General features: G+C 37.9%; 1 protein-coding gene across 5 annotated transcripts in view; it reads left to right on the plus strand.

The window, feature by feature from the left end:
- The window catches only part of ZNF385B (zinc finger protein 385B), a 439,446-nt gene that overhangs the window by 87,280 nt on the left and 324,193 nt on the right, over window positions 1-27,973 (plus strand). For 2 of the 5 annotated variants that reach the window (XM_017868262.1, XM_017868263.1), the window contains exons 2-3: window positions 7,451-7,602; window positions 8,318-8,617. In XM_017868262.1, the coding sequence (XP_017723751.1) occupies window positions 8,320-8,617 (298 nt within the window). In that variant the 5' untranslated portion in view covers window positions 7,451-7,602; window positions 8,318-8,319. Of the gene's footprint in view, window positions 1-7,450; window positions 7,603-8,317; window positions 8,618-26,234; window positions 26,565-27,973 lie in introns of those variants that run through there. The other 3 variants (XM_017868271.1, XM_017868266.1, XM_017868265.1) reach the window with 3 other exon arrangements.

Raw genomic sequence — 27,973 nt, forward strand, 5'->3', positions numbered from 1 at the left:
GCTAACTGTTAAAATCAGTATTTGACTAAGAATAAAGCCCAATTCTATGATTAAAAATAACTCTTGACACTTAGGGAGGATGAGGCAGGCGGATCACTTGAACTCAGGTGTTTGAGACCAGCCCGGACAACATGGTGAAACCCTGTCTCCACTAAAAATACAAAAATTAGCCGGGCATGGTGGCACATACCTGCAATTCCAGCTACTTGCGAGGCTGAAGTGGGAGAATTGCTTGAACCCAGGAGGCAGAGGTTGCAGCATGCCTAGATCGTGCCACTGCCTGCCAGCCTGGGCAACAGAGCAAGCATGCATCCCCGCTCCCCCCTCCAAAATAAATAAATAAATAAAAAGCCTCTTGATATGAGGAAGTAAAAATTATGAGTTAAGTATTACTTAATTATCTATTTGAGGTAATAATTTATTTAGAGGTAGCAAAGCTGGTTTTTTGCTTTTAATTCATCTTTAAAAGATGAGAATAATTCTCAAATAGATTCCATTTTTTCCTAGAAAAGTTCATGCCTTCATGAAATTAAAAAAATAGTGCTTAAGTATTTATTTAATATCATTACAAAGATTCGAGTTATAGCATAATCTAATTTCCATCCTAATAGTATTTGTTTATAGATACGTGTATTTCAAAGTATGTATATGTTTTGTCCATAGTTACTTAGCTAGTGCTACATTTAGCTGTCAATTTATTTTTCTATTTAACTAATTAAGAAATTTTGTAGTTGTTTTTCATGAAATTAACAGCTTTCATGTTAATTATTGTGACACTTTATGCTTGTAAGAAGAAATTCTTTTCCTTCTATCGATAGAGTCTCAATGTCGTAAGCATAAAATAATACTTTCAATTCTAGTTTTATCTGAAATATACATATACAATTGATATTCTTGCGTTAAAAATAAAATCCATTCCTTGTTCTCATTATTGTCATCATTATGCTATTTGTATGTGACCATAACTTGAGATACTTTGATGAACAAGTATGCCGGAAAAGATACTGATTTACATAGGTATTGAGCAGTTGGCTCTTCTGAAGGCCAGGAACAAATTAACTATCAGCTTTTGGCTGAAGCTGAACTGTAGCTGAATTAATCATAACACTTATTTTATTTTGTCAAAGATTTATGGAGAACCTTATAAGTGCTAGACATCTGACTGGCTTTGGATCTACAATAATAAGTGAGAATAAAGTAGCCTTATCTTCTTTACATTTAGGTAACATAAATGTCCCAACCTGTTTGCCCATCATATTACCTAATTCAAAAAATAGTTCAAATATCTCCCCTACTAGCTGCAAGAATTCCAATGTTTTATCTGTTTCCCGTCCTGAGCATTTTTTGAGCCCCTGAGATATCCCAAGCCAGTTTTTGTTCAACATCTTAACCAGCTGTGTGGTTTTGGACCACTAACTTCCTTGTCGTTGGTCACCAGCATCCCTCAGCCCATTGTTCTACTCTTTCATATATGGCTTTCACCCCAGATGCCATCCCAGACTCTTGCACAATTCCCCACAGTAATAGGAAGATCAATTGTGATGTTTGCATGACTTCACTGATGGTTTGAAGATTTTTTAAAAAGGTGCAGGATGTTATACAAGAGGATAATTCAACAATTGTAAATAGATATGTGGGTTCCCTGAGTTCATGGACCAAAACCCTCCTCAGGTGTTTTGTATTGTGTAAAATCTTCTCTGCCCGGTCTCAGGCCCGTCACCCCATTTCAAGGGTTAGCTTACCCTTCCACAGCAGGAAGGCCTGGAACAAGATTCACATGTCTAGATCCTAGGCCTCCTGTTCCCTCAGGCCCAGAGACAGTCACAGTCTCATACCTCTCAGTGTCCATTTCCTGCCCCCTGTCAATCTTCTGGTAAGACTGACAGTGAAAACATCTCTTCCTTCTCGCACCCTTCTACAAATGTGTGATCTTTCTCTTTAGTTCTTAGGATAATTCAGAACAACATCAGTACTTTCTCCAAAGCTGGGTTTATTCAATCAGGAATGACCCCAAATATGGGGCCCATGCAATATAGTCCAGTTCAAGCTTCAACAATTCCAGGCTGTTCTTTTGGAAGTAAGATGTGTTCATGTTCTTGCAGCTTCCAGTCCCCACTGATCTCCTGTAGTTAACTACTTGAACACATTCATCTCCCAGTATCTAACAAAAACTTTCAGGGGCAATACAATTTAAATCCACTTGCAGGAAAGAAATATTTTATGAAAGAAAAGATAATTTGTAGAGATGCAGCTGTGTCACAGTGAAGACAACCTTTTATATGATTGCGGAAAGCAGATTAAGTTCCTTGGAGCTGTATTATCTCCAGAGCTTCCATTGCAGAATAGAGTCTATGCTTTACCTTTACATAATATGAAGATCCTCTAAGATGCTTTTTCCAAAATAAAGAAGTAGTGCGCCTCCAAAGCTGAGTTCAAAATTTTTCTGCAAGGGAAACAAACTGCTAGGAACATTTAAATGTCAGTTTTTCTGACTCAGCCATTGATGTCAAATAATCCCAATCTCTTGGGATTCACACTAGACCAGAGCACCCCAATTAAAATCTATTTCACTAGTACTCAACAAAGTGCCAGTAAGTACTTGAGGAAAAAATGAGACCAAAAAACTGTCTAGTGAAATCAATTACTAAGCAATAACTTCATTCAAATGTAAAAAGTTCAAAGTATTTTGGGGACTGTTATGCAGAGAGTTCTCCATAGTCACTCTCCTAAACAATGAGTAGCAGAAGGATTGCCTCTTCTAGTGTATCACAAGCTTTTTATTTTTTAAGATTCTTAATTTTATACATTTCTTTAACCATAGGGCCAAGTATAGCATATTGTCTATAATCAGTGTTTAATAAATGATTAGTTGAATTTGATCAAATATAGCCTCTCATATCTGAATCCTATTATGAAATATACCAATACATTCAGTGAAATGAACATTCTCTAGTTTTCTCCGAATATTCTCCTAGTTTTCTCTGAAACTGTATTTTGGGGAAAGGAATTGTTTGTAGTCTGGTACTCAGAACTCAACTTTTTGCCTCCCTATGCGTACAAGTTCAGGAGACAGTACCGGCATTTCAACATAGTTAAATGGGTAAAAAGCAGTGCCAGAGCCCTATATCTTCTCCATCTATGTGTTTTAATTTTCACAAAGTATTCCCCAAACTTTCCCAAAATACCCCATGTTCCATTGCCTGAGAAAGTTGGTTGCAGGAAAGAGCTAATGTCACATGGATGCTGACACAATATACCCCTGTTTTGTCAGAATTTGAACTTTAAGCCTTATTTTTAATTACAGGATGAAAGACTGTCCTAAACAGTTGGGATTTTAGTTTGCAGATGAGTGATGATGCTTTTTCCTTGGGGAGCACACCGTTATTACCATTCCTAATCTCAGAATGCAAACACCTGTGTGCTTAGCCCACATACAAGCTAAAATAATTAGAAAACATTGACCTTGGCTGGGTACAGTGGCTCATGCCTGTCATCCCAGCACTTTAGGAGGCCGAGGCAGGTGGATCACAAGGTCAGGAGATCGAGACCATCCTGGCCAACATTGTGGAACCCTGTCTCTACTAAAAATACAAAAATTAGCTGGGTGTGGTGATGTGTGCCTGTAGTCCCAGGTGCTCAGGAGGCTGAGGCAGGAGAATCACTTGAACCCAGGAGGTGGAGGTTGCAGTGGGCCAAGATGGTACCACTGCATTCCAACCTGGGCGACACAGCAAGACTCTGTTTCAAAACAAAAAAAAAAAAAAGAAAGAAAATATTGACCTTCATTACTGTGTTCACAACCAATGCTACACACACATACACCCCACGCCCATACCACACACATACTACACACGCTACATATACCACACACACCCTCCACTATACCCATATACCTCCTACACTCCCCATACATCCCCCCCACACACCACACATCCTTCACACGCCATGCACACTACACTTATACACATCACACTCACATATACCATACACAGACCACACACATATCACACACACTCCACACCTATACACCCCAGTACATACCACACACACCCCACACACAAACTACACATCACATATACCACAAGCCACAAACACATAAAACACATATACACACACATCACACTCACCTCCCACCCCGCTCACCTCACACCCTCCCACGCAAATACAGTGCGTTCATTTATGCAGCCAACATTTATTAAGTGCCTATTTTATACAAAATGCAATCTGAGATGCTGAGGATACAAAGATGAATAAAACATAGTTTTTATACTCAAGGAGCTTGAAATCTAGCAAGGGAAGAAAATGTATACCTTTCCAAAGAATTTATTGTACTTTGTTGTAACTTCCTTGTTTTCTCCTCTGTATTTCTCATTGGATTGTTTGGTCCTCTCAGACATCTCCTTGACCATGTTCACTGTTTTCTCCCTGGCATCCTGCCCTCTGCCTACCTAGTCTGTAACAATATACTGAAATGAGCGAGTGAATAAGTAAAACCGTATACATATCATAAAACTATATAAATAATAAAACCAATAATATAAGAATTGTGTGTTGTGCTAACTTTGTGAACACGATGCCTCAGGAATGCAGAGGTGGGAAGAGACCCTGGCAAGGGAGCATCACGAGGACATCAGGGAAAGTGGGGAGTAAGGAAACGGCCATCTTGGATTTGGCAATTAGAAGTGTTTATAGTGACTTTGCAAAGACAAGCACTACCTGTGGAAAGGAGTTGTAAGCCAAGTTGTTAGGGGTTAAGGAATTATGGGAAGTGGATAAAACTGATTGACTTGAGTTGGAGAATGAGCCTTTTCACACTTACATAGAAGGGGAGGCAGTCTCTTAACTTGTTCTCCATCTGATGAGGCCACTCTGAGTCAAAGGATGTATTACTGTACATGTGCAACAGAGATGTCTTTACCCCCAGATCAGTGTCATTTTTTTTTTCAAATAATTATAGAAAACAATTGGATAACAATGCAGGTCAGGGAAAATCCTAGGGAAAGTTGTAACATTGGAAAATTTCCTGATGGATTTCCTCCTAGTGATTTAAAATCACTCCTTTGGATATTCCCTGACTGTCCAGTTTGAATTCATCAGCTCTTTTCTCCAAAAGCAGCAACTCAAGAACCAACCTTTTCTCATTCTTTTGCCTGCACTAAAGTATCTTATTCTCTTACAAATGTTAAGTTGTTGGTCATCTAATCTGGCAAAATAATACAAAAAAAGCATAGAATTTTTGGTTCAGTTTTCCTGACTTTTCTTACAGTCATTCCTGGCAGTCCAAAGCACAGTGCTGCCCACTGCTCTGTTTAAAATCAGACACCCCCGAAAGTCCTTCTCTCCCACTCAAGTGAAATGTGTAATTAAGATAGTCTGATGAAAAACTTTAAAATAGAAAGTGAGATTTTTCTCTCTTCTTCCATTTAAACTCACTGTTACTTTCCCCTTAGCGAGAAAGCTGACATTATAAATGTTATCACATTCACACATATTATAAGCCTAGAAATTATATCATCTTAGGCCAAAAGTGGATGCTGAGACTGATAGCTTGCCTCTCTGCCACCTCTAGGTCTTTTCCCCAAGACCTCTGCAGCTAAATATACTTTGGTTGCAAGTGGCTTTTAGCAGAAGCTAACCTTATTTTTCCCCTGAGAGAAAAGGTAGTGTGAAGGCAGAACTAGGACTAATAAATTGGGATTTGGTGAACAGAATGCATACCCCACCCCCAGGCATTGGATCTTTTCTAGAGTGGCCCGTGAATGCGATGTTGGAGGTTTGGGAGATCACTTGTGAAAGTAACTCTTGGAGAAGGTAAAATACAGCTGAAAGGTTATGAAAGATGCTGGTACTCTGAAAGGTTACAGAATTCTAGAAGAGCCATTTATTTTATATGAAAGATTTCTTTCTTCCAACTTAAAATATGTATATTTAAATAAATCAAAAGTAGAATACTTTCCAGGATAAATGACAATCATAAAAGCACAGGTAACATGGCTTTATTTTTTATAAGATAATGCAAACAAAAGAGTCGTAGGAACATTATGATGTATGTCCCGTGTCTGTGAAATACTATGTGTTAGTTTGCAATATGGACAAGCCTGGGCACCTCCAAAGGTTAAACTGTCAGATGAAAGTGTCAACAGTTCTCCGCTGAGTCAAGGATCTTGCTTACTTGAGTTGAAATATAAACTTAGGTTTCAATGATTGAGTACGATGGTGCCTGGCCTCGTTCTGCAAGGTTAAACGTTATTGGCTTTTCTTATGTTTCACAGTGGATTAGTTTTCTAGACAGGGCAAAATGTTAGTAATGAGCTCATTTTAAAAATCACTTACTTATTTCAACTAATTCTTATTATGTTTTTTATTATGTGTTTTAATATTTTAAGAGAAGATATAGATATTTGAACATAACTAATACGGCACTGATATTTTCTTAAGTTGTATGAGAAAAGTGACTTTGTGATAACATAATATCTTAGGTTTAAGGAATAAAAGAAAAAATATTTATGTGCAGTTCAAACCCCATTTCAATTATAGCTGAATTATTTTCTGTAGCTTAGCTACAGGAACTGCTTAAACCTGATTTCTGCATAGTCTGAGCAGACTTTAAGGCCAGAGCTAAAAGGAATAGATTGACTTGGAAAATTTTGTGTAAGAGAGTTCCTTAAAATGGCATTATCAGGTTAGAGTATTAAAAGGGACAAGTAGGTTTTGCATATCGAAATTAACAGTGTTCAAACAACCTTCATAATTGGATGTATGGGTATGAATAGGGAGATTTTTTGGCATACTGTACATTAGAATCAATATCTGGTTTTATGGTCATGCCTTTTCTGAATTTTAAACATCCTACTTGTGAACACTCCAAATATGGACTTGTCTCTAGTAGCTCATTCCTTTTCTTAGCGCTCCGAGACAACTTGGATCAAAAGGACTGTTGAAAGCCAATGCCTTGCTTTGTTTGTTCTATGAGCAGAAGTCCCTTACAAGCCACGATCCTTCCTTCATATAAACTCTTCATCTCTTATGGCACAGCACTGCCACCTCAGCCATTCTTCCTCACACATACCGTTTTCCCTTAATTTTTGCCAAATTCCCCTCCCCTTTCTTTTTGGGAAATGTCTTTTATTTATTCAAATTGTAAACCAAAACATTGTTATTATCCCACTGATAATTTTGAAAATGCTGGTATTCCTGGTAGTAACTAAAATGAAAAATTACATAAAAGGGCACTGAAAAAAAATGTCAAGACAATCTTCATCAACCAAGGGTCTCAAAGTTTTGAAAATCCCTTTAGAATCTTCCCTTAGTCTGTAATCTACCTCTGTACTTTTATCTAAACAAATGAAGAAAATATCAATACTTAAAAATATACAAAATTATGTCTTATTCTATTTTATTCTTTTTCAATTACCAGTTTACTAAAATTTTATATTATTTTGTATTTCAGATGTTCTACATTTCAACTCCATCAAATATTAAATTGATGTTAATGGGCTAACCTGGAAACCGAAAAACAACTTGTTTCACTACAAGGATAAGAAAATATGTCCAAATTCCTGTTGGCTGACTTATCAAGGGACGTTTAGAACACAACCCAATGTAAGCTGCAGACATATGGTGTTTTGTTCTTTGTTACCTCCCCTGCAGTGAAGGCATGTATCTGTTTGTATATGCCTAGGCATATACTGATTGTGTATACATTTGTGTCTACACATGAACATTTTCACAATCCCAGATTCATAACATCATTTATTCCTTTCTTCAATAAAATTTGAATGCCTATTATGTAAAAGGTGCAGTTGTAGGCCTAAGGGATATCCAGAGATGAAGTGACTGTCCTCATAGAGCTTATACTCTAATGGGGAGACAGACATAAGCCAAGTAATTGCACAGTTACCTAAGAAATGCATACTCTGATAGGTGTCACATAGCACAATGTGAGCATATAACCAGATCTTGCCTTGTGTCCAGGGTCAGAAAGGGTTTCATGAAGAAGGTAATTTGCCAGTGGAGATCTCATGGGTGGGAAGTTAAAAGAGTAAAGAGGGTGGGACATGATGAGAAGACGGGCAAGGATGGGGTAAAAGGGCTCCAGGCGAAAGGAACTTCTGTTTAAAAACCCCCAGGCACAAGGAACTCACTTTCAAAGACCATACTTGCTTACTTAGGTACTTCTGATGATTATTTTTCTAGGAGTAACCACTGGGTAGCTGGGCAACTTTAGCTTAAACCATTAAAGATGAATTGTAATCATACTAGAAAATAAGAAGGGTTATATAATTTCAGAAGCACTTGTACTTGTTTTGATTATCAGGCATGAGGTACTCCTTAAGTCCTGACAACCATCTTGAAGATGGAATCATGAATATGGCAAATTTTCTACGGGGCTTTGAAGAAAAGGGGATAAAGAACGACAGGCCTGAGGAACAGTTGAGCAAAGAGAAAAAGAAAATTCTTTTCTCCTTCTGTGAGGTGTGCAACATCCAGCTGAACTCTGCAGCCCAGGCTCAGGTGCATTCCAACGGTAAATCCCACCGCAAACGAGTGAAGCAGCTGAGTGATGGGCAGCCCCCACCGCCCGCCCAGGCCAACCCCAGCAGCAACAGCAGCACAGGTAGGAGGCAGGGTCCCGGGTTCCATGTGCCGTGGGGAGAGATGGTCCTGGTCTGGAAAATGAAGGATTTAGAACAAGACTTAATTTTTACCTTAAAACTGGGCCACCATGATAACATGTACTCTTTCTCCTACAGGTAAAATCCATGAACTGTTTGTCACCTCTCGAAATATTTGTTACACCCACTGACATACACTGGCACATACACATGTACACACATGCGTGCAATTTGTATATGGGGGCCAGAGACTTCCTGTATCCCCACAATGTGTGAACACTTCTGAATGTATTTTGAAATGTGTTTAAAATGCATCAGTGATGTCATTTTTTCCCTCTCTTAAAATTAGCTTTCTTGGGTTTCCTTTATCTGCTTTCTATTGGGTGGCATACCATTTGATAGTGTATAAAAAGCTACAGCTTTATTTATAACATCCTATGATGCAGGAGAGGAGCATTAATCTTGCATGTTAAACTTGTCATATTCTTTTAGAGAGTTGCCAGCAGTGTGCGGGGTGTTCTAACAATAGGAACAGGCATTGCCAAAACCAACAAGGCTTCCCTCTGAAATCCAGCACCATCATCTATCGCTTTCACTTGCCTCTCACCCTTTCCTTGTGGGCTGGATAGAGGCAGAAGCTCAGGAATTTTTGCATTTCTGCCTCTGCCCTGAATTCTAAACAATCTTTCACATCTTTTATGTTATTCTTGCGCAGCCCCTCCTCCTCTACATTGCTGGTCATTGGGTAACTTCACTGTGACAGAGTTAAAGAAAAATGTGAAATTTATCGTTATCCATGATGAAGATTTCTACAAAAGGCGGGCTTCCTCCCAAGGTTTGAAGTGGGAGGCCAAGATAAGCCTCCTCCCAAATGTGGGGGAAGAGCTCCAAATCCTGCTCAAGCAAGGGTTTGTTCTGTAATGAGGCCCCAGCTTGAAGTGAGATGATACAGAGAAAACATTTGTTGGAATTTCACTCAGTGCTGTTACATGGTTCTTGGTGTGCTGTAAATAAATAATTTTTGTGTTTCAAGCCAAATCTAACTACTTTTTACTCCGTTGATGATTTAATGTCATTAAATTATTTTCTTCAGTCAATATTTAACATGCTGTGAAAGAAAGTAAAGGGGCTTACAGAATATAAGATACACACTTAGTAGAAAATTATTTTTCCATTTTCTATTCATTATGATAATTATAATTATTCCAAGGTGTATTGATTTACCTATAGTTATATATTAAAAATATAGTTAGTGTTACTGCTGGGCGCAGTGGCTCATGCCTGTAATCCCAGCACTTTGGGAGGCCGAGGCAGGTGGATCGCTTGAGGCCAGGAGTTCAAGACCAGCCTGGGCAACATGGTGAAACCCCGTATCTACTAGAATTACAAAAATTAGCCAGGCATGGTGGCACACACCTGTAATCCCAGCTGCTCAGGAGGCTGAAGCAGGAAAATTGCTTGAACCCAGGAGGTGGAGGTTGCATTGAGTCAAGATTGTGCCACTGCACTCCAACCTGGGCAACAGAGTGAGACTCCATCTCAAAAAAAGTAAAAAAAATAAAAAATTTATATATATGATATATATACACACACACATATAATGTATAAATATTATATATTAATTAATAATATGTATGTTATAACAAATAGCCATTTCACCCATAATATATAATGTATAAAAATCAATACAGCCCATTTCACCCCACAGAGAAAAATATAATATTATATATAATATATAATATATATTATAATTAATAATATTGTACATTATATATATATATTTAGTGTTAGGTTCAAAACTGATACCTAAGTATAGAGCACAAATAGCCTGAGTAAAAGTTTGAATTGCATCTGTTAGGTGTAAATGGTCTAATGAATACCATAGTCATTAAAAATATATTTCTTTTTTTTTTTTTTGAGACGGAGTCTCCGCTTGTCATCCAGGCTGATGCAGTGGCCGGATCTCAGCTCACTGCAAGCTCCGTCTCCCAGGGTTCCACGCCATTCTCCTGCCTCAGCCTCCAGAAGTAGCTGGGACTACAGGCGCCCGCCACCTCTCCCAGTCTAGTTTTTTTTCCTTTTTGGTATTTTTTAGTAGAACGGGGTTCACTGTGATTTAAGACCAGGATGGCTCGATCCTCCTACCTCGTGATCCACCCGTCTCGGCCTCCCAAAGTGCTGGGATTACAGGCTTGAGCCACCGCGCCCGGCCAAAAATTATATTTCTGAAGAATATCTCATGATAGGAGAAATTGTCCGTGATATAATGCTAAGTGAAACAGCAGGAACTAAAGCAGAATATACCTAGTGCTATCATGTGTGCATGTGTACACTATCTACTATTTAGAGTCTTCACTTAATGAGGTTCAAGCCTGACATCATTTCATTTTTTTCGGTCACTTTCCTCACTTTTGATCTATCAAATTTGTGTTTCGCTGGGTAGCAGCTCTCTTAACACTGTCAACTCATGGCTTTTCACTTTTGTATATTCAGAAAGATTCTTTGATTTAGAAGATTCAACTCTATTTATGAAAACAACATTTTATTGCCAAATTAAGATTTGTCTAGATGGACTCTAGAACTTTGAGTGGAGGGCTGGGCACATGAGCTTCTACCCTGCCCCTGCCTCAGCCTGCTCTTCAGCCTAGTGGTGGGAAAACAGAAGGATGAAAAGGCGGAGATTTATCTTACCTGACAGCCTCCGCAAGGTGGCAATACTGTTCTTAATTGCTGGCTACTATTTTGGCTGTCTCTGTGGCTCATACATCCTCCTAACAGACCCTGTGGATGAAGGGATCCCCCAGGTGGTTCCTTAGGCATTGAGAGTCCTTTGTGAGATAGCTGCATCTTCCAGCTTGCTCATAGTTGTTAGCAAAAACCTTCATTCCTTGACTGTATGTGCCTCTTTCTTCCATACTATGGTAGTCCTGACAAGATTGTGTCCTCTGTGCTCATATGCATCAATACTTGGGGATTGAGGTCAGAATCCATCTGAGAATGAACATTCCTCTTGAAAACCTGAAACTACTGGGGCCCAAGCAAGTACAGGTGGAGTGGACTGTGGGGGGCTTTCTTTCCTGCTCAGGTAGCACAGGGAAGGCTGGCAAGCCCACTGACAAAGCAGGCACTTAAACAAGAAACAAAATGCCGGTCTTCCTTTTTTGCCCATCACTTGGCTTCAGAGAGTATTAAGGGTTGAATTGTGTTTCTCCACAAAATAAAAAAAGTTATATTGGAATTCTAACCCCCAGTACCTCAGAATATGACCTTATTTAGAGTGAGGGTCTTTACAGAGGAATGAAGTCATTAGGGTGGGCTGTTATCCTATGTGACTGATATGCTTACAAAAAAACCAGAAATTTGGACACAGACAGATATGCACAGAGAGGGAAGATGATGTGAGAAGAGATACAGGGAGAAGACAGCCATCTACAAGCCAAGGAGAGAGTCCTGGAATAGATCCTTCCCTCACAGCCCTCAGAAGGAACCAACCCAAGTAACACATTGATTTTTTTTTTTTTTTACTTCTAGCCTCTAGAACTATAAGATGATAAATTTCTGTTGTGTAAGCCACTTAGTTTGTGGTACTTTGTTACAACAGCCCCAGAAAACAAACACAGGGAAGAAAATCGAAGCCCATTTCACCCCTGTAGAAAAAAATATGTGTTGTAGATATTCTTCCCAAGAACTGTTAATTTAAGAGGTGACTTCCCCTCTTCTGGGTTGGTTTTATAGTGTTGGAGTTGGCATGGATGGGAATTGGGTCCACAGGGTGATGGTTGAGACATGTTTCTAGTAATAAAAGGTGGCTGACCCCTAGCCACTGGAAGTTCTTCTGCCAAATTTAGTATTCAGGGTATTTAAAAAGAACTTTTAGATCTGAGCTTTAGAACAACAGGAAGATTCTTAGAGTGTACCTGAAACCAGTCTGGTGTGTGTGTGTGTGTGTAATCAGTGTACTTGAGCAAGGGACTTATGATAAGCAGCAGCAAAGTCCTTTTCCCAGCACTGTCTCCGTAGCCAAATGTTTTATGAATACACTGGGCTGTGAAAGAGAGACTCAAAGGGGAAAGAAAAAGAGCTGAGGTAACTTAGTTTGCATATAAAAGATCCCTAATGCTTTCCCCATCCAGTTCCAAGGGGTAAGTGGAAATAACAGAAACCACAGATGGGTCTTGGCTTCCAGAAAAAGTAGTTGTGAGTTTCTGTCTCACAGAACGGTCCACAAAGACAGTAAGACCCTGGTGTTCCTGGCCCCTAGCAAGGGTGGGCAGGTGGAGCTGAGGCAATCTTATGATTTCCTATGGGCTTAGGGAGTACCGAAGCTGTTGTAGAACCTGGGAAACACAGGGACATAGTCTTTTCTGTTGGACTGGGACAGTGGCAGGATAATGTTTTACATGTAACACAGCAAAGAAATACCTCACAGTTCCTGCAGGAACTAATGACTAAATATCAGACAGAAATAAACATGCCTCAGCAGATGTCCATGTGCAGAAGTGACAGCCAGGCCATAAACACTCCTACCTGAGCCCTGGAACCATGTAAGCCTATAAGTACCCTCCTCAACCCACCCCAAATCTAGATGCAACTCTGGGGAAAGTCACTTCATACTGCCTGAAATTAAATATCTATCATCACATGAGATGGAGTTTGTACTAGGCAGCATAATTTATCATTAACAGGTGTATCCTTAAATATTGGCTAAAAGAAATTTTTCAACTAGAAAGGAAATGATAAAAGAATGAATCGTGGAGCTTTGAGAAGGAAAGAAGAAAGAACAATGGAAAGAATAGAAATATGGTACATAATAAACTACCTGTGGTAGGGTTCTCCAGAGAAGCAGAACCGGTAGAAGAAAGGAGAATTAGCTCACACAATTATGGAAGCCTCTAATTTTCAAGATCTGTAGGATATCTGGAGACTCAGGACAGCCAATGGTGTCATTCCAGCCTAAGTCCAAAAAACATGAGATTCAGAAGATTTGATGGTGTAGTTCTAGCCTGAGGGCTGGCTGGCTGAAGACCCAAGAGGAGCTGATGTTTCAATTTGAGTCTGAAGGCAGGGAAAAAAAAAAAAAAATAATGTCACAGGTGGAAGGCAGTCAGGCAGGAAGAAATACCCAGAATAATGTGTAACCAAATATCTGAACATCCAGTGACCCAGTCAAATTGACACATAAAATTAATCGTTATGTTATCATTTTCTTCATTAGCTTTGTAAATCATATTTGATGACTGAAACAAATTACAAGCATGTGATGCTAAAAACAATGATATTTGAAAGTAGGGATGTTAAATGCTGATACCAATAAATTGTCTGCCATAAGTCACATACATATATCATTATAATATTAATGGCAACCACTATGAAAACTATACAAAGAGATACAACCAAAATATAAATAAATAAAGATGGAGTCCTAATAAGTGTTCAAGTAAGCCACAGGACAGAAAGAAGAGAGAAACAGAGGACCAAGAGCCAAAGGAAAAAACAGAAAGCAAATAATAAAATGTTAGACTTAAAGGCTAACGTCAATAATTACTTTAAATGTAAATAGCCTCAATAAACCAATCAAAAGAAAAAGTACATTTAAAAAAATAAACCCAACTATATGCTGCTTACAAGAAACTCACTTCAAAATCAATAAGAGGTATGCTGAAAGTAAAAGGATGGAAAATAATATATCATGCAAACAGCAATTTAAAGAATAAAGGCAGGGGTAGTTATATTAATGTCTGATGAAGTAGGGAGTAAAGAAATTTACTAGAGACAGAGCAAGACATTATGTACTGATAAAATGTTCAACTCACCAGGAAGACATAATGATCCTAAACGTTCATACACCAGACAGCAGAGCCTCAAAATACATGAAGCAATAACTGATAGAGCAGAAAAAAGAAATGGATAAATTTACAATTGCAGTTGGGGACCCACTCTCAGCAACCGATAGGGTTATTAAACAAAATAAGCAAGAATTTAGAAGGTCTGAATAATACAATCAGCTAACATGATCTACTTAATTTATATTGAACTCTACTTAATAACAGTAGAACACTTTTTTTCCCAAGTGCCTATACAACTATTCACAAAGATAGACCATATATTGAACCATAACACAAACCTTAATGCATCTGAAGGAACTGTAATCGTATACAATATTTTCTCTGACCATAATGAAATCAAGTAGAAATTAGTAGTAGAAAAACAACAGGAAAATTAAACAATGTATCTCTTAAATCTATGAATCAAAGAAGAAGTCTCAAAGCAAAAACTAGATGAAAATGAAAGCACAACATAGTAAAATATGTGGGATGAAGCTAAAGCAGTGCAGAGCTGGAAATTTATGGCTTTAAATGCTTATATTTGAAAAGAAAAAAAGTTCTTAAGTAAGTTCCCAACCAAGAAGCTAGAAAAGAATAGAAAAACCAAACCACAAGCAAATGGAAGGAAGAAAGTAATAAAGACCTACACCAACAATCTGTGAAGTTGAAAATAGGAAAGCGACAGAGGAAAAGTCCATAAAACAAAAAGCGTGTTCTTTAATAAAAGCAATGAAATTTGTAAGCTTTTAGCAAGACTGATGAGGACAAGAAAGAAGGAGATACCGATGAGATACATGATATTATGACAGAACTTGCAGCAATTAAAAATATAATAAGCAAATACTAAAAACTTATATTCATAAATTTGACAAGTGAGAAGGATGAACCAGTCCTTCAGAAACCATAAATAACTAAAATTCAACTAAAATAAACATACACTATCTGGGCTGGGTGTGGTGGCTCATGCCTGTAATCCCAGCACTTTGGGAGGCCAAGGTGGGCAGATCACTTGAGGTCAGATGTTTACACCAGCCTGGACAACATGGTGAAACCCTGTCTCTACTAAAAATACAAAAATTAACCTGTTGTGGTGACATGTGCTTGTAATTCCAGCTATTCTGGAGATTGAGACAGGAGAATCACCTGAACCCCAGAGGCATAGGTTGTGGTGAGCCAAGATCATGCCATTGCACTCCAGCCTGGGAGACAGACCAAGACTCCATCTCAAAAATAAATAAACATAAACATACATTTAAAAGTAGACAATCTGAATAGACCTATAGCCATCAAATAAGCTGAATTTATCGTTACAAAGCACTTGAAAAACAAATTTCTGGATTCATATGGTTTCAGTGGAGAATTCTACCAAAGATTTTTTAAATTGACACCAATTTTATACAGTTGCTTTCAGCAAATAGAAGAGGAAACACTTCCCAACGTATTTTATGAGGCTAGAATTATCCTAATACCCGAATCAGACAACACATTATTTTTAAAAACCCTACAGAATAGTATATCATAAACTTAGAGTAAAAAATTCTCAACAAAATATAAGCAAATTGAATCCAGCAATGTATGAAAAGAATTGTATACCATCACTAAGTGGGATTTATTCCAGGTATGTAACACTGGCTCACCATTTAAAAATTAATAATCTACCACCTGGGCACGGCGGCTCACGCCTGCAATCCCAGCACTTTGGGAGGCCAAAGTGGGCAGATCACCTGAGGTCAGCAGTTCGAGACCAGCCTGGCCAACATGGCAAAACCCCATCTCTACTAAAAATATTAAAAAATTAGCTGGGCATAGTAGCGTATGCCTGTAATCGCAGCTAGTTGGGAGGCTGAGGCAGGAGAATCACTTGAACCTGGGAGGTAGAGGTTGCGGTGAGCCGAGATCACGCCACTGCACTCCAGCCTGGGCAACAGAGCAGGACTCCATGTCTTAAAAAAAAAAAAAAAAAAATTAATCTACCATATCAACACGTTAAAGAAGAGAACTCACATGATCACATCCATTAATGCAGTAAAAGCATTCGAGAAAACCCAACACACATTTTTAGCAAGCTTGGAATAAAGGGAAACTATCTTGATTTAATAGAAGCATCTAAACAAAGTCTACAGGTAACATCATACTTAATGGTGAAAGATTGAATGTTTTTCTTCTAAGACCAAGAGCAGGGGAAGGATGTCCACTCTCAATTCTCTTATTCATCATAGTGCTGGAAGTTCTAGCCACTATATTAAGGCAAGAAAAATAAATAAAAATAAAAGCCTGTAATCCCAGTACTTTGAGAGACTGAGGAAAGAAGATCACTTGAGCCTAGGAGTTCAAGACCAGCCTGGGAAACACAACCTGTCTCTGAAAAAAAAAGAAAAAGTTAGCCAGGCATGGTGGTGCACACCTCTGTAGTCCCAGCTACTCAGGAGGCTGTGGTGGGAGGATTGCTTGGGCTCAAGAGGTTGAGTGTGCAGTGAGCTGCAATCACACCACTGTACTCCCAACTGGGTGATAGAGTGAGACTGTCTCAAAAAAAAAAAAAAAAAAAAAAATCACATATTATATTTATATACTAAAAACGAACATATGGAAATCAAAATTTTAAAATGCAATACATTTATAATCAATCCCCAATACAATGAAATACTTAGATATACACTTTAAAAAACATGTGTAGGATCTATATGCTGAAAATTACAAAATGCTGAGAAAAGAAATTGAAGACCTACATAAATGGAGAGACATCCCATGTGTTTAATAAATCAGGATTAGAAAACTCAACAAGATTAAGATGCCAGTTCTCCTTAAACTGATCTATAACTTTCATGCAATTTCTATCAAAATCTCAGCAATTTCTTTTTGTAGATGTAGACAAGATTATGCTAACATTTATATGAAAAAGCACAGACCTTTTAGCTAGTTTAGCTGCTAGCTAAAACTTGATGAAGAAGAAAAAAGGAGGGATCTCTCTACCCAATATTGAGGCTTATCATATATTAAAGTAATCAAGACAGTAGTTTTATTGGAGAGAGAGAGAGAGATGAAAAAGACTAGAGAACCCAGGCATAGATCCACACACACATACTCAATTGATTTTTTGATAAAGGTACAAAAGCAAGTCAATGGAGGAAGAATACCTTTTCAAGTCCTGGAGTAACTGAACAGCTGTAGGCCACAAAACAAAAAACTTAGGCCTAAATCTGACACCATATAAAAAGATTAACTCAAAATGAATTATAGATTTAAATGTAAAAACATAAAAATTTAAAACTTCTGGTGGCTGCGCCAGAATTCCTAGACTTGTGGCTGCATCACTCCAGTCTCTGCTTCTGTTTTCACGACATCTTCTGCTCTGTATGTCTATGTCTTTTCTTCAGATCTCCTTTCTCCATGTCTCATAAGGATGCTTGCTATTGGGTTTAGAGCTCACCTGTATAATCCTGGATTGTTTCCTCATCTCAAGATTCCTAACAATCACATCTGCAATGAGACTTTTTGCAAAAAAGATAGCACTCAGGGGTTCTAAGGATTTGACATGGATATCTTTTGGGGGTGACTTGTTAAACTGTGGTACATCTGTGCTAAGGAATACTACTCAACAATAAAAAGGAGTGAACCCTTGATACATGCAACAACTTGGATGGATCTTCAGGGAATTATACTGAGTGGAAAAAGCCAGCCCCCAAAGGTTACATACTGTATGGATTCCATTTATACAACATTTTTGAAATAGCAAAATTGTAGAAGTAGAGGACAAATTAGTGGTTGGTAAGGGATGGGGGTGAGTTTCAAGAAGGAAGTAGATATGGGTACAAAGCTGCAACATGAGAGACCCCTGGTGGGGGATACATGAATCTACACAGGTCACACACACACACACACACACACACACACACACACACACACAAATACAAGTAATACTGGGGAAATCTGAATAAGATTTGTACATCAGATCAATGTCAATATCCTGATTACACTATTATTCTATAGCTTTAAAAATTTTTTACTATGGGTAGAAGCTGGGCAAGGTGTTCAAGAAAACTCCATTATTTCTTACAATTGCATGTGAATCTCTGATTATCTTGATAAAATTTCAGTTAAAATTTTAATAAAGATGACCACCTAAACCCCCTAGTTTTCTAGTAGCATAATTAGAGATAATAGGAAACAGAACCTTGGGGATTTTTCTTATTTTAAATATTACCAAGTGCCTATTTTACAGAGATTAATAAAACAATATCTTAAGTATCAAGAGACAATAAATATTTAAATAATTGAATTGCAATATGGTATGCTAAGAACAATGGCAGATCTACAAATAACGCAGATGTGGCACAGAAAAAGGAATGATTAACTTTTTGGAGGTCAGGGAAGGCTTCCCAGAGGAGGTGATCTTTGAGATGAGTATTCAAAGATGAGTTTCAAATTATTCAAGAGAAAACATTCCAGGTATAGGCAACGGCAACACAGATGCATGTAGGAACAAACTATAAATAGTTTCGTATTATTGGAGTGAAGTATGATTTGGGGGGAAAGAGGAAGATCCCTTTGCAAAGGTAGAAAGGGATCAGAACAGGAAAAGGGGTCTTCCGGTCCTGCGGGAACAGAGGTACAGGGAAAACAGCTGCAAAGACATAGATAAGAAAGTCACAGGTAGTTGCTGGAATTCAGAGCTAAGTTGTTCTGAGTTCTTGCTGTCACTCTGGTTTATGTTAACTAGGAGCCTCCACATCAGTTCCAGATATCTCACTTAAGTATTGCTTCCCTAGGATACCACACAATTGCAGAGCTTATTTTTTCCATGACCCATCCACAGCTTCCCAAGTCCAGATAAAACTGACTATATTAGTTCTCTATGAAGGGTGGCTAGTGACTGACATCCTGCCTTCTGCTATCCATTCTCATTTAAGATTAAAATTTTAAGACGTAAAAAAAAAAAAAGTTAGTCAAGCAAAGAGAATAGAGAAAAGTGATCCAAAGGGAATGAAGAGAATGCTCAAAAGCTCAACTTGAGGAAGAACTTGGTGTGTCTAAAAACCTGAGATTTGGCTGAAAATGAGTAAGGCAATTATTGATAGAAGAAAACACAAGAGAAGTTTGGAAAGGTAGGCAGAAGCTTTCAGAAAAAAATTTAAAACAGTGTTTTACTTTAATTGTGATTCTGTGGGTTAGAAATGTGGGCTGGGCTCAGCTAGGTGGTTCTTGTGCTGAACTCATGGGTGAACACCTGTGGAGCTGCAGGCTGCTACAGAGTAACTGGGTTAGATGGTTTTAGATGGCTTTGCACATATATCTAGCAGTTGCTGCTGGCTGTAGGCTGGATAATTCTCACCAGCAGACTCCTCCTCAAGGAGATTAGGCCAGGCTTTGTTACCCAGCAGTCACAGAGCAGTGTTGCAAGACAGCAAGAACAGCAGCTGCAACTTACTGCATTCTTTTGGTCAGAGCTAGTCACAAGGTGCTATGGTTTGAATATTTGTGTTTCCCTAAAATTCATACATTAGAACTTAAACCCCAACGTGACAGTCTTAAGAGGTTGTGCCTTTGAGAGGTGATTAGGCCACGAGGGTGCCACCATTATGAATGGGATTAGTGCTCTTATGAAAGAGGCTTCAAGAGCTGACTGCTCCTTCTGCTTTTCCACCAAGTGAGGACACAGCGTTGGTTTCCTCTGGAGGATGCAGCAACAAGGCGTCATCTTAGAAGGAGAGAGCAAGCACTTACCAGACACCAAATCTGCTGATACCTTGATCTTGGACTTCTCAGCCTTCAGAACTGTGATAAATAAATTTCTATTATTTAAAAAATCACATCAGTCTGTGGTATTCTCTTACAGGAGCAGGAATGGCCTAAGACACAATGCCAGCTCAAATTCAAGGGGTGGAAAAATACGCTCTGCCTCTTGATTCAAGAAGTGGCATCTTTTATTTGGCCTTAGAAATTTTAAACTGAGTTTGAGTAGATTTTAAAGTCAGGATGCTTGGGATGGGGGAGAAGATAAGGGTGATAAAACCTGGGTATTTTGCAGCAGGAAGTGGAGTAGTAGTTTGGACGTGGGAATGGACAGTGGGATTGGAAAATGGGTTGTCAGTTGCAGTGTTATATATAATTTTATTTTATTTTTTTGGCTGCTATAGTCTGTGCTGTTCTTTGACACCCCCAGGATCCTCAGTTATTGTTTCTCCCCTCCTGCTTAAAGATTTGTTAATGTCATTCCTATTCTACATTCAAGAAACGGTTATTGGTATTAAATGGCTTCTGGGGTCAGGACACTAATGATAGATATTATAACTCTTAAAATACGTGTGTGGGGTTTTAAATACATAGGCCATATTTATCACATTGTATTTCATGCATATTTAAAATGTTAAATTTATCCTCAAATGTGTTTTCCCAGACATGTTTGAAGAACTTTAAAAATTAAACTTGAAAACACGATACCAAGAATTACCACAAGATGGTGCCATGAGTATATTGAAAGTATGGTAGTTTCTTCATTCCTTTGCCCACATCAACATTCTGATGCAACTTATTAGTGAGTAAGGAAAGCGAAGAAATACCACACCAAGGAGTGAGGATGTGTGGACATGCATGCGGGGGCAAGAGTATGCTCATATGATAGACTTTCTGAGCACCTTGTATGCGTTAGGCAGAATGTATAGGAGAGACATGGCAGGGGTTGGGGAGGTTAGGTGTTTGGAAGGGGGAAGAGCAGGAGAGATCTTTCTTTAGTTTTCAGGAATAAAAATTAGTACTTAAATATATTAATATTGCTCCATGTCTGGAAAAATCTCCATTTTAAGAGATATTAGGAATGAACATAAGTGTTAAATGAGGCAACCTTAGGTTTGTATGACAGATTTAGAGATAAGGCTAGAATTCATCAGTACAATAATGATTTTACCTTTTCAGTAGAAACACATAGTTTTAAATGCTTGCTTTTACTTAATTTTGATGAATCAATTTGCCATTTTCATTCAACCAAGAAATCTGACTTTTGCAAAATATAATTACCATGGTGAATGTAACAAATCATTGAGTTTCTGTCAGTAAGTGCACTAGATAAGTAAATCATTTCAGTGTGAGGTAGGTGAGTTAAATTATTTACAACATACTTATTTCTTTAAACCTCTTAATTAGTAAGTTCAGAAAATTCTTTTCGTAGAATAATTATTATAGAATCCATGTATCAGATAGAGCCCATATGACTTATGGTTTTTAATGAAGGGACAATGAAGACTTAGAAGGGGAAAAGGCCTTGGTCAAAATATGTCAAATTGTACCTTTGAAAACAGAGCATCTGCTTTTCTTTGTATATGTCCCAGGTCCTCATAAGAACACTCAGGAATTGTCTCTTACTTGTAGTACTTCAGACCCAGTGATGATACATATAGTAGAAGGAATACTGATACACTTTTCTCATTCATTGTCTTACTCAGAATTGATCACTGTTTAGTTTCCAAGTATTTTACAAAATCCTGACTATTTTTCAAAGCAAGAATAAGAGTTGGTACCCTTTATCTGTTCTCCCCAGATAAATTTAATTGAGATTGATATTGTAGGGCTTATTGAGATTGAAGTTCCTTGGGAGAGTAGAGAAATTTGGAAATAGGATCAAGTCTCAAGTTACAATTCTAACCACTTCCTGCCGCTTTGAATTTGAGACGGAGCTCCAGCCATCTTCAATGGTGTCAGAAATCTAAAACTACAACTGACGTAGACTTGAAAAAGTCATTATAGAACATCTCCATATTCTGTACATGTGGTTAAAAACTGTCAAACAAGGGTGTGGATTATACAAGGGTGTGAATTAAGTACAGAACTCTAAGGGATTGACACATAAAAGAGTTTGAATGGAACTTTGATAAAATGGTTAAAAGGGGTGGTTGGCCCTTTTTTAGTGAAGGAGAGATTGTCTTTTTCTTAAAGAATGCTTTTGAATATAAACTTTTACATATTATATCTATTAAAAGATAAGAATTGGTTAACATCAAGTCTTGGTTTTAAGATTTTGAAAACCAAATACAGCTTTCAGTGTGGAAACTGAGTCTTAGACAATCACGGCAAGTGTTTACATGTCTGAGTGATTTAAATCATCAAAGGTGTATTTAAAACCTTGGTGTCTGCCTGGAATAGAAGTGTTACCCATTTTAAACTAATCTAGGGAGAAGGGTTTTCAGCAGTGAGCCAAGCCGAGTGGTAATGAGTGAGTTCAGTTTCCACTGGGGGATGAATGTATTTTCACCTGGACTGACCAACTTTCCTCACACAGACATTTGACTTTCACATCTTAACAGTGTCACAGCCAAGGAGGCTGTTGGACAGTGTTCTGGGTTAGACATCCCTGTGGAATGTTACAGCTGACCATGAGGTTGGTATATGTCCTTGGCACTAAACAGTTTTTCTCGAGCTGTGAAACACATTTGCTCTTCTGATTACATGGAATTTGGAGATGGTGGAAGGGCTGGATATTGTACTTTTTAATGGGCTGAGTGTGCTGGCACTCACAAATAATGTTAACCCACTTCATTTAAAGAGCTTGCGCTCTGGTGAACCTGCAATCCAGAGACTCTTGTCCTGTAGACACTGGGTGTTTATCTATTATTTTATGAACCTGATGTAAAATGCATAGGGAGCTTTTTTAAAAATCATAGACCTGAAGTGTTACTCATCTTATAGGATAGTAAGTTACTTTTAGAAGCTGCTATAACTCCATCAAACCATCAGGGCACCATTTTGGTTGCTAAAAAAGAAGAATTCACCGAATTATGTTGTATGTCAAAAAAAAAATGCAGTTTCCTTCTTCACGTAGAAAATGACTTTGTGATTGTATTCTAGATACTAAAAGCCACACATTACAGTCTAGTTTGTTCAGTGAGTAGAAAGACCACTCTTCACATAAATGCCTCCTGGACACTTCCCCAGTGCAGATTTAGGCCCCAAAAGGCACCCAGGAAATGCTCTTTGAAGACTGAATGTTCTATAGACTCAAAGTCTTATCTTAAGTGTAGTGTCAATGCTCTGCTATATTAAAGTTCTTTAATATGCTTAAAGAAAAGTATTTATTTGGGAAGTGTACTCATAAGAAAGACTCCAAGCAAATGCAATATATTATGATTGTTTTTTGAGAACATTTGTTTTTAAAATGAATTTTAAAATTAAACAGTTGACTCTTGATGGCAGAAAATATTGCTACTTTTTTCTAAAACTGATTTTAAAGAACCTCTAATGCAAGTAGTTTATAGCATATACAAATAAAACAGAAATCTTTACTTCATAAGGCAAAGCTTATTTTTTTGTTTGTTTCTGACAGTGCCATATGCACTGTATAACATTATGGATATTTTGCTTTTGGGTACAATGAGAAGAGGGTGAGATAACCAAATGTTTTGCCTCACTCTGAAGATACATTCATCCTTTTAAAATTTCCTTTTGAAAATTGAGGTAGGTTGCTAAAAAATATTTATGTCAAGTGCCTTTCACACTACTGGGTATACTGGGTATAGAGTTTAGGTGATCAATGAGTACTATTGTTATTATGTTTTTTTTTTTTTTTTTTGATTCGGTAATTCTGAGTGGCTTCTTCTTGCCTTTCTTTTCCATGTCCTAGTTTTGTCATCGTGCATTACTGCCACATTTCTGCTCTGCTTTGTGTCTCAGTCTTACTAGCACCTTCCCTCATATTTTTGCCCATCCGTTAAAGTAACACTACCCTCCAAATTTCTTGCCTAAGCAAGAGAACACCTGCTTAGGTACCATTTCCCAATCCATAACTTTCTAGCAGTTTAAGTAAACATTTATACGGTCCACAGTCTCTTACCTGCAATTCCTGAAATCCAAGAAGCAATGAAAACTGGAAGATTTTGTAATTCTTGTTGATGGGAAAACGTGACATGAACTAATGTGAACTTAAATTATAGCATTTATTTATCCCAACCAGTATGAATATGCACATGTTTTGCTATAGAATGTTAATGTATCTGATTATAGAGTTGTTGCCCCAGACCTCAATGTGGCATTATATAACATCTGCCACTGGAGGCATTATATAATTCCTGGCATATGTAGAGTATTACCTTTCTAAAATCTGAAAACATTTGAATTCTGAAATGCATCAAGCACTAAGGGTTTTAGATAAAGGATTGGCCTATAATCAAATATCCCGGTTTAATTTTAAATGTTTATCTTATTACTAGGGAGCTTCATGTGTGGTAATAATAAAAAGATTTTTAGGCATACAATCTCTCATGAACTATTCCTATGACTGTTTTCTAAGGAAAGTTTATGTGTCTGGTGCGTGAGCCAGAGAGGACAGAAGAGAGAGGACACTGAACAACTGCAAAGTCAGTGATGCCCAATGCTGTTTCTCATAATACATTCAAATGCTGCCCTAGGGGCCTCAGGAGACACAAAGCAAATGGAATTCAGGTGGGAAAAGTGACTGTGAGGGGCAAGTGTGTTCAATGGCATACATATAGGTATACATACACACTTACGTGCATATCCACTGGTGTCTAATCTGTCTCCAAGCGAGGGCATCTAACCAGCAGCCCATAAGGAGTCAACTTTCCATATGGGGACATAGTGAGAATACCCGTGAGAGTGCTGTGTTTAATGTTGCTCCAGAATGCTGTGTTACATAAATGTGTGCTGCTTAGGTTTACACGGATGTTTCATATTGTAGACACTTCTAAATGTGTCATCTCAGAGCTGGTAGGATTACTAGAACTGAACCCAGTCATTTATAGGAGGTCCTCAAATCAGGAATTGCCTTTACTGAATTCTAATTTGTTTGGCCTTCAGAGTCTCAATGAGAACCTAAAACCCTTTTTAAAAAATTGAATAGAACCTTAAATGTGTTGTCAATGTTGCCTCCTAGGAATTTCTTCCAGTTTATTTTTGTGATTTCTAATAAATGTTTTATTTCTTTTTTGCTTTGCAGTTTGCATGTGCGTGTCAAAGCTGTATATTTTGTAATCTCAAATCACTGCTACTGCTTTCTGGGGTATATGTATTTCTGGGGTATATCTAATACTGCTTTCTGACCTTGTGTCTTCTAAAGATGATGTCCAGTAGCTCTTGCATCTTATATTTTAGTAACAAAAGAGGAAGGATGATAAAAGCGAAGGTATAAATTTGGGGTAGTTGGGATAAGAATACATGGGTTTAATGAACTATAGATTTTCAAAATAATGAGCAAAGATTATAGTGTTAAAAATATCTATCTTGCATGTTTATTGTTACACAGAATAGATTTACATCTTTATTGTTTATGAAATTGTCTTAGAGTAAAATTGATGGTATTTTGTCCAGGTGCTAGCATAGCATAGCACATTTTTAACTATCACCATTATTTTAATTTAGAGATGGGCACTTAGGAGTTAAAGGATGTTTGATCTGCCCTTTAATGGATATCTGTGTCAAATATATGGAATTATTTTTGTTATAATTGTAATAGTCTCCAGTGATTTCATTTGTCTATAGCAAAGTCCCAGGAACCTACAGCTATTTTGGTTTATGCAGCATTTATAAGTCCTTATAATATAGACTACTGATTTCTTCCCTGTATCCTGCTCATTGTTGAAAAGCCAGAGCTATTTTTAACATTTACACAATTTCAATAGATGATTCTTCATTCCATGAGGTTTGGTGCTAAATCTGTGGAGACTTTCATAATCATATCCTTTTTGTGGTTTGCTTGAATTTGATCACAGTGGCTGATTTCATGCATTGATAATGAAGGCTTAGGTTGCCTGTTTCTTAGCATAAATCCACCTCAGACTTGTACGTTGACAGTGCTTCTGGTTTCAGCATGCATGGAGATATAGAATTGAAATTGCTCTGCTTTCTTTACAAATGACTCAGAGTGTACTTGTCCTTCCCTAAAATGTTGCCAGCGTGTAAAGGATTTTCAATGAGCAGTGCAATAAGCCAGCAACTGGGAAGGCTTGGAGCGGCACTGATATAACGTGGTGCTGTCACACAGATAATCAGGGCTGGAGCCAAGTCTCGGTAGCGCTGTGCATTACCCTGGTCACATACTGGAAGTTTTGTTTATCCAACTTGGTTGCTCTCGACGCTGGTGAGAGCCCTGCCAGGATGTGGAGTGGACTTCCTAGCAGAGGTGAGCATTTTTATTCTAAAACTTGGATGCTGGGGTCTGGGATGTCAGTAACAGATTCTTTCGTACGTTGTTCTGAATCCTGTGGAGTCATCAATTGTGTTTACCACATCGTACTGACACACCTGAAGGGGTAAAACTGAAGAGCAAAATATATGATTCTTTAATTTTGTTGCGAAGTAACTCCTTGAATGGGTGTGATAAGCAGCCCTTTCTTTCTGTGCTAGCTGTTTGCCGAGGACATCTTACCAGTAGGTGACTTCCTTTGCATTTTAAACATTCTGAACAAGTCAGTGATATTATGCAATTTGCTACCATTACTGAAAGAAGGTAATTAGCAGTGTTATTATGTGTTTCAGATGTATTTAAAAGGCTATAAACTAAGTGTACTTTGTAGAATCTTTGACATGGAAAACAGATAGGAGGAGACAAGTCATGTTTCGAGATAAGAAAGTAAGTGATGTGGATTACATACTGGAGTTGACACCTTGTTAAGCTCGACATTATTAATAATTAAAAGTTATGACCAGTCATGCACTGGAAAACCAACAGTAATTAATTTCTAGTGACGGTGTGCCGAATGAGAACGGGAGGAAATTAGCAGTATTTCTTCATGAAGTGTGTTTTTATTAGCTGAGATGTTTTAAAGGCAGCAGATTTCATCATTTAAATATACATAAAGTACCTGCACTGACCTGGAGAGGTTAAATTACTAGGTCATCATGCTTGGAAAGGTTTGATGTAGGCTTGTAAGTATATGGTATTTGAAAGCCAACTAGATATGGGCAGGCACAAACTTAGCCTCCAAGTAGATGGAGTGCTATTGCTTTGGCTTGGCTAAACTCTAATTCCTGTGTTTCTAAGCATGAATGGAGTGTGAGGGTTATAATGTATTACGTAGCATTATGCTTATTAAGTGTCTGTTTAGTACATTAGGTTGGCAGGGGAATCTATTTTTCTTTGATTGGAAGCAGCTAGCATGGTACATGGGGTGTGTGTGTGTATGTGTGTATGTGTTTTTCCTGCTATATTTATTTGAGGCAGCTGTTTCACAGCTTTCAGCTTTGAAGTTATAGCTAAGTGTGTATTTGTTTGATAGAAGACTCGAGAACCTCTTTTACTGCCAGTACACGTAAAGCTTGGCTAAGCAGACGCATCAGGAGCAAACCATTTGTGTTCGCCAATCTGTCTCAGCAAGTCCCAGGGCCACTATCTTGCTAGAAGCCACTGTGTGCTTTGGAAAGCATGAAATTAGTTTTATACTGAGCACATGGTTTCTCATTTAGCAGCTCTTTTTATGGTAATGGTCAATTTATGGTTCACTGCCAGGATTTTGGTGTACTGTCAAAACTGATAGCTTCTGCTAAGGCGTCTCTATGAAGATTTAAAAAAAAAAGAAAAGTGGAGAGATG

Source organism: Rhinopithecus bieti, unplaced genomic scaffold (genome assembly GCF_001698545.2).
Source record: "Rhinopithecus bieti isolate Rb0 unplaced genomic scaffold, ASM169854v2 scaffold_3062, whole genome shotgun sequence".
Lineage (NCBI taxonomy): Eukaryota > Metazoa > Chordata > Mammalia > Primates > Cercopithecidae > Rhinopithecus > Rhinopithecus bieti.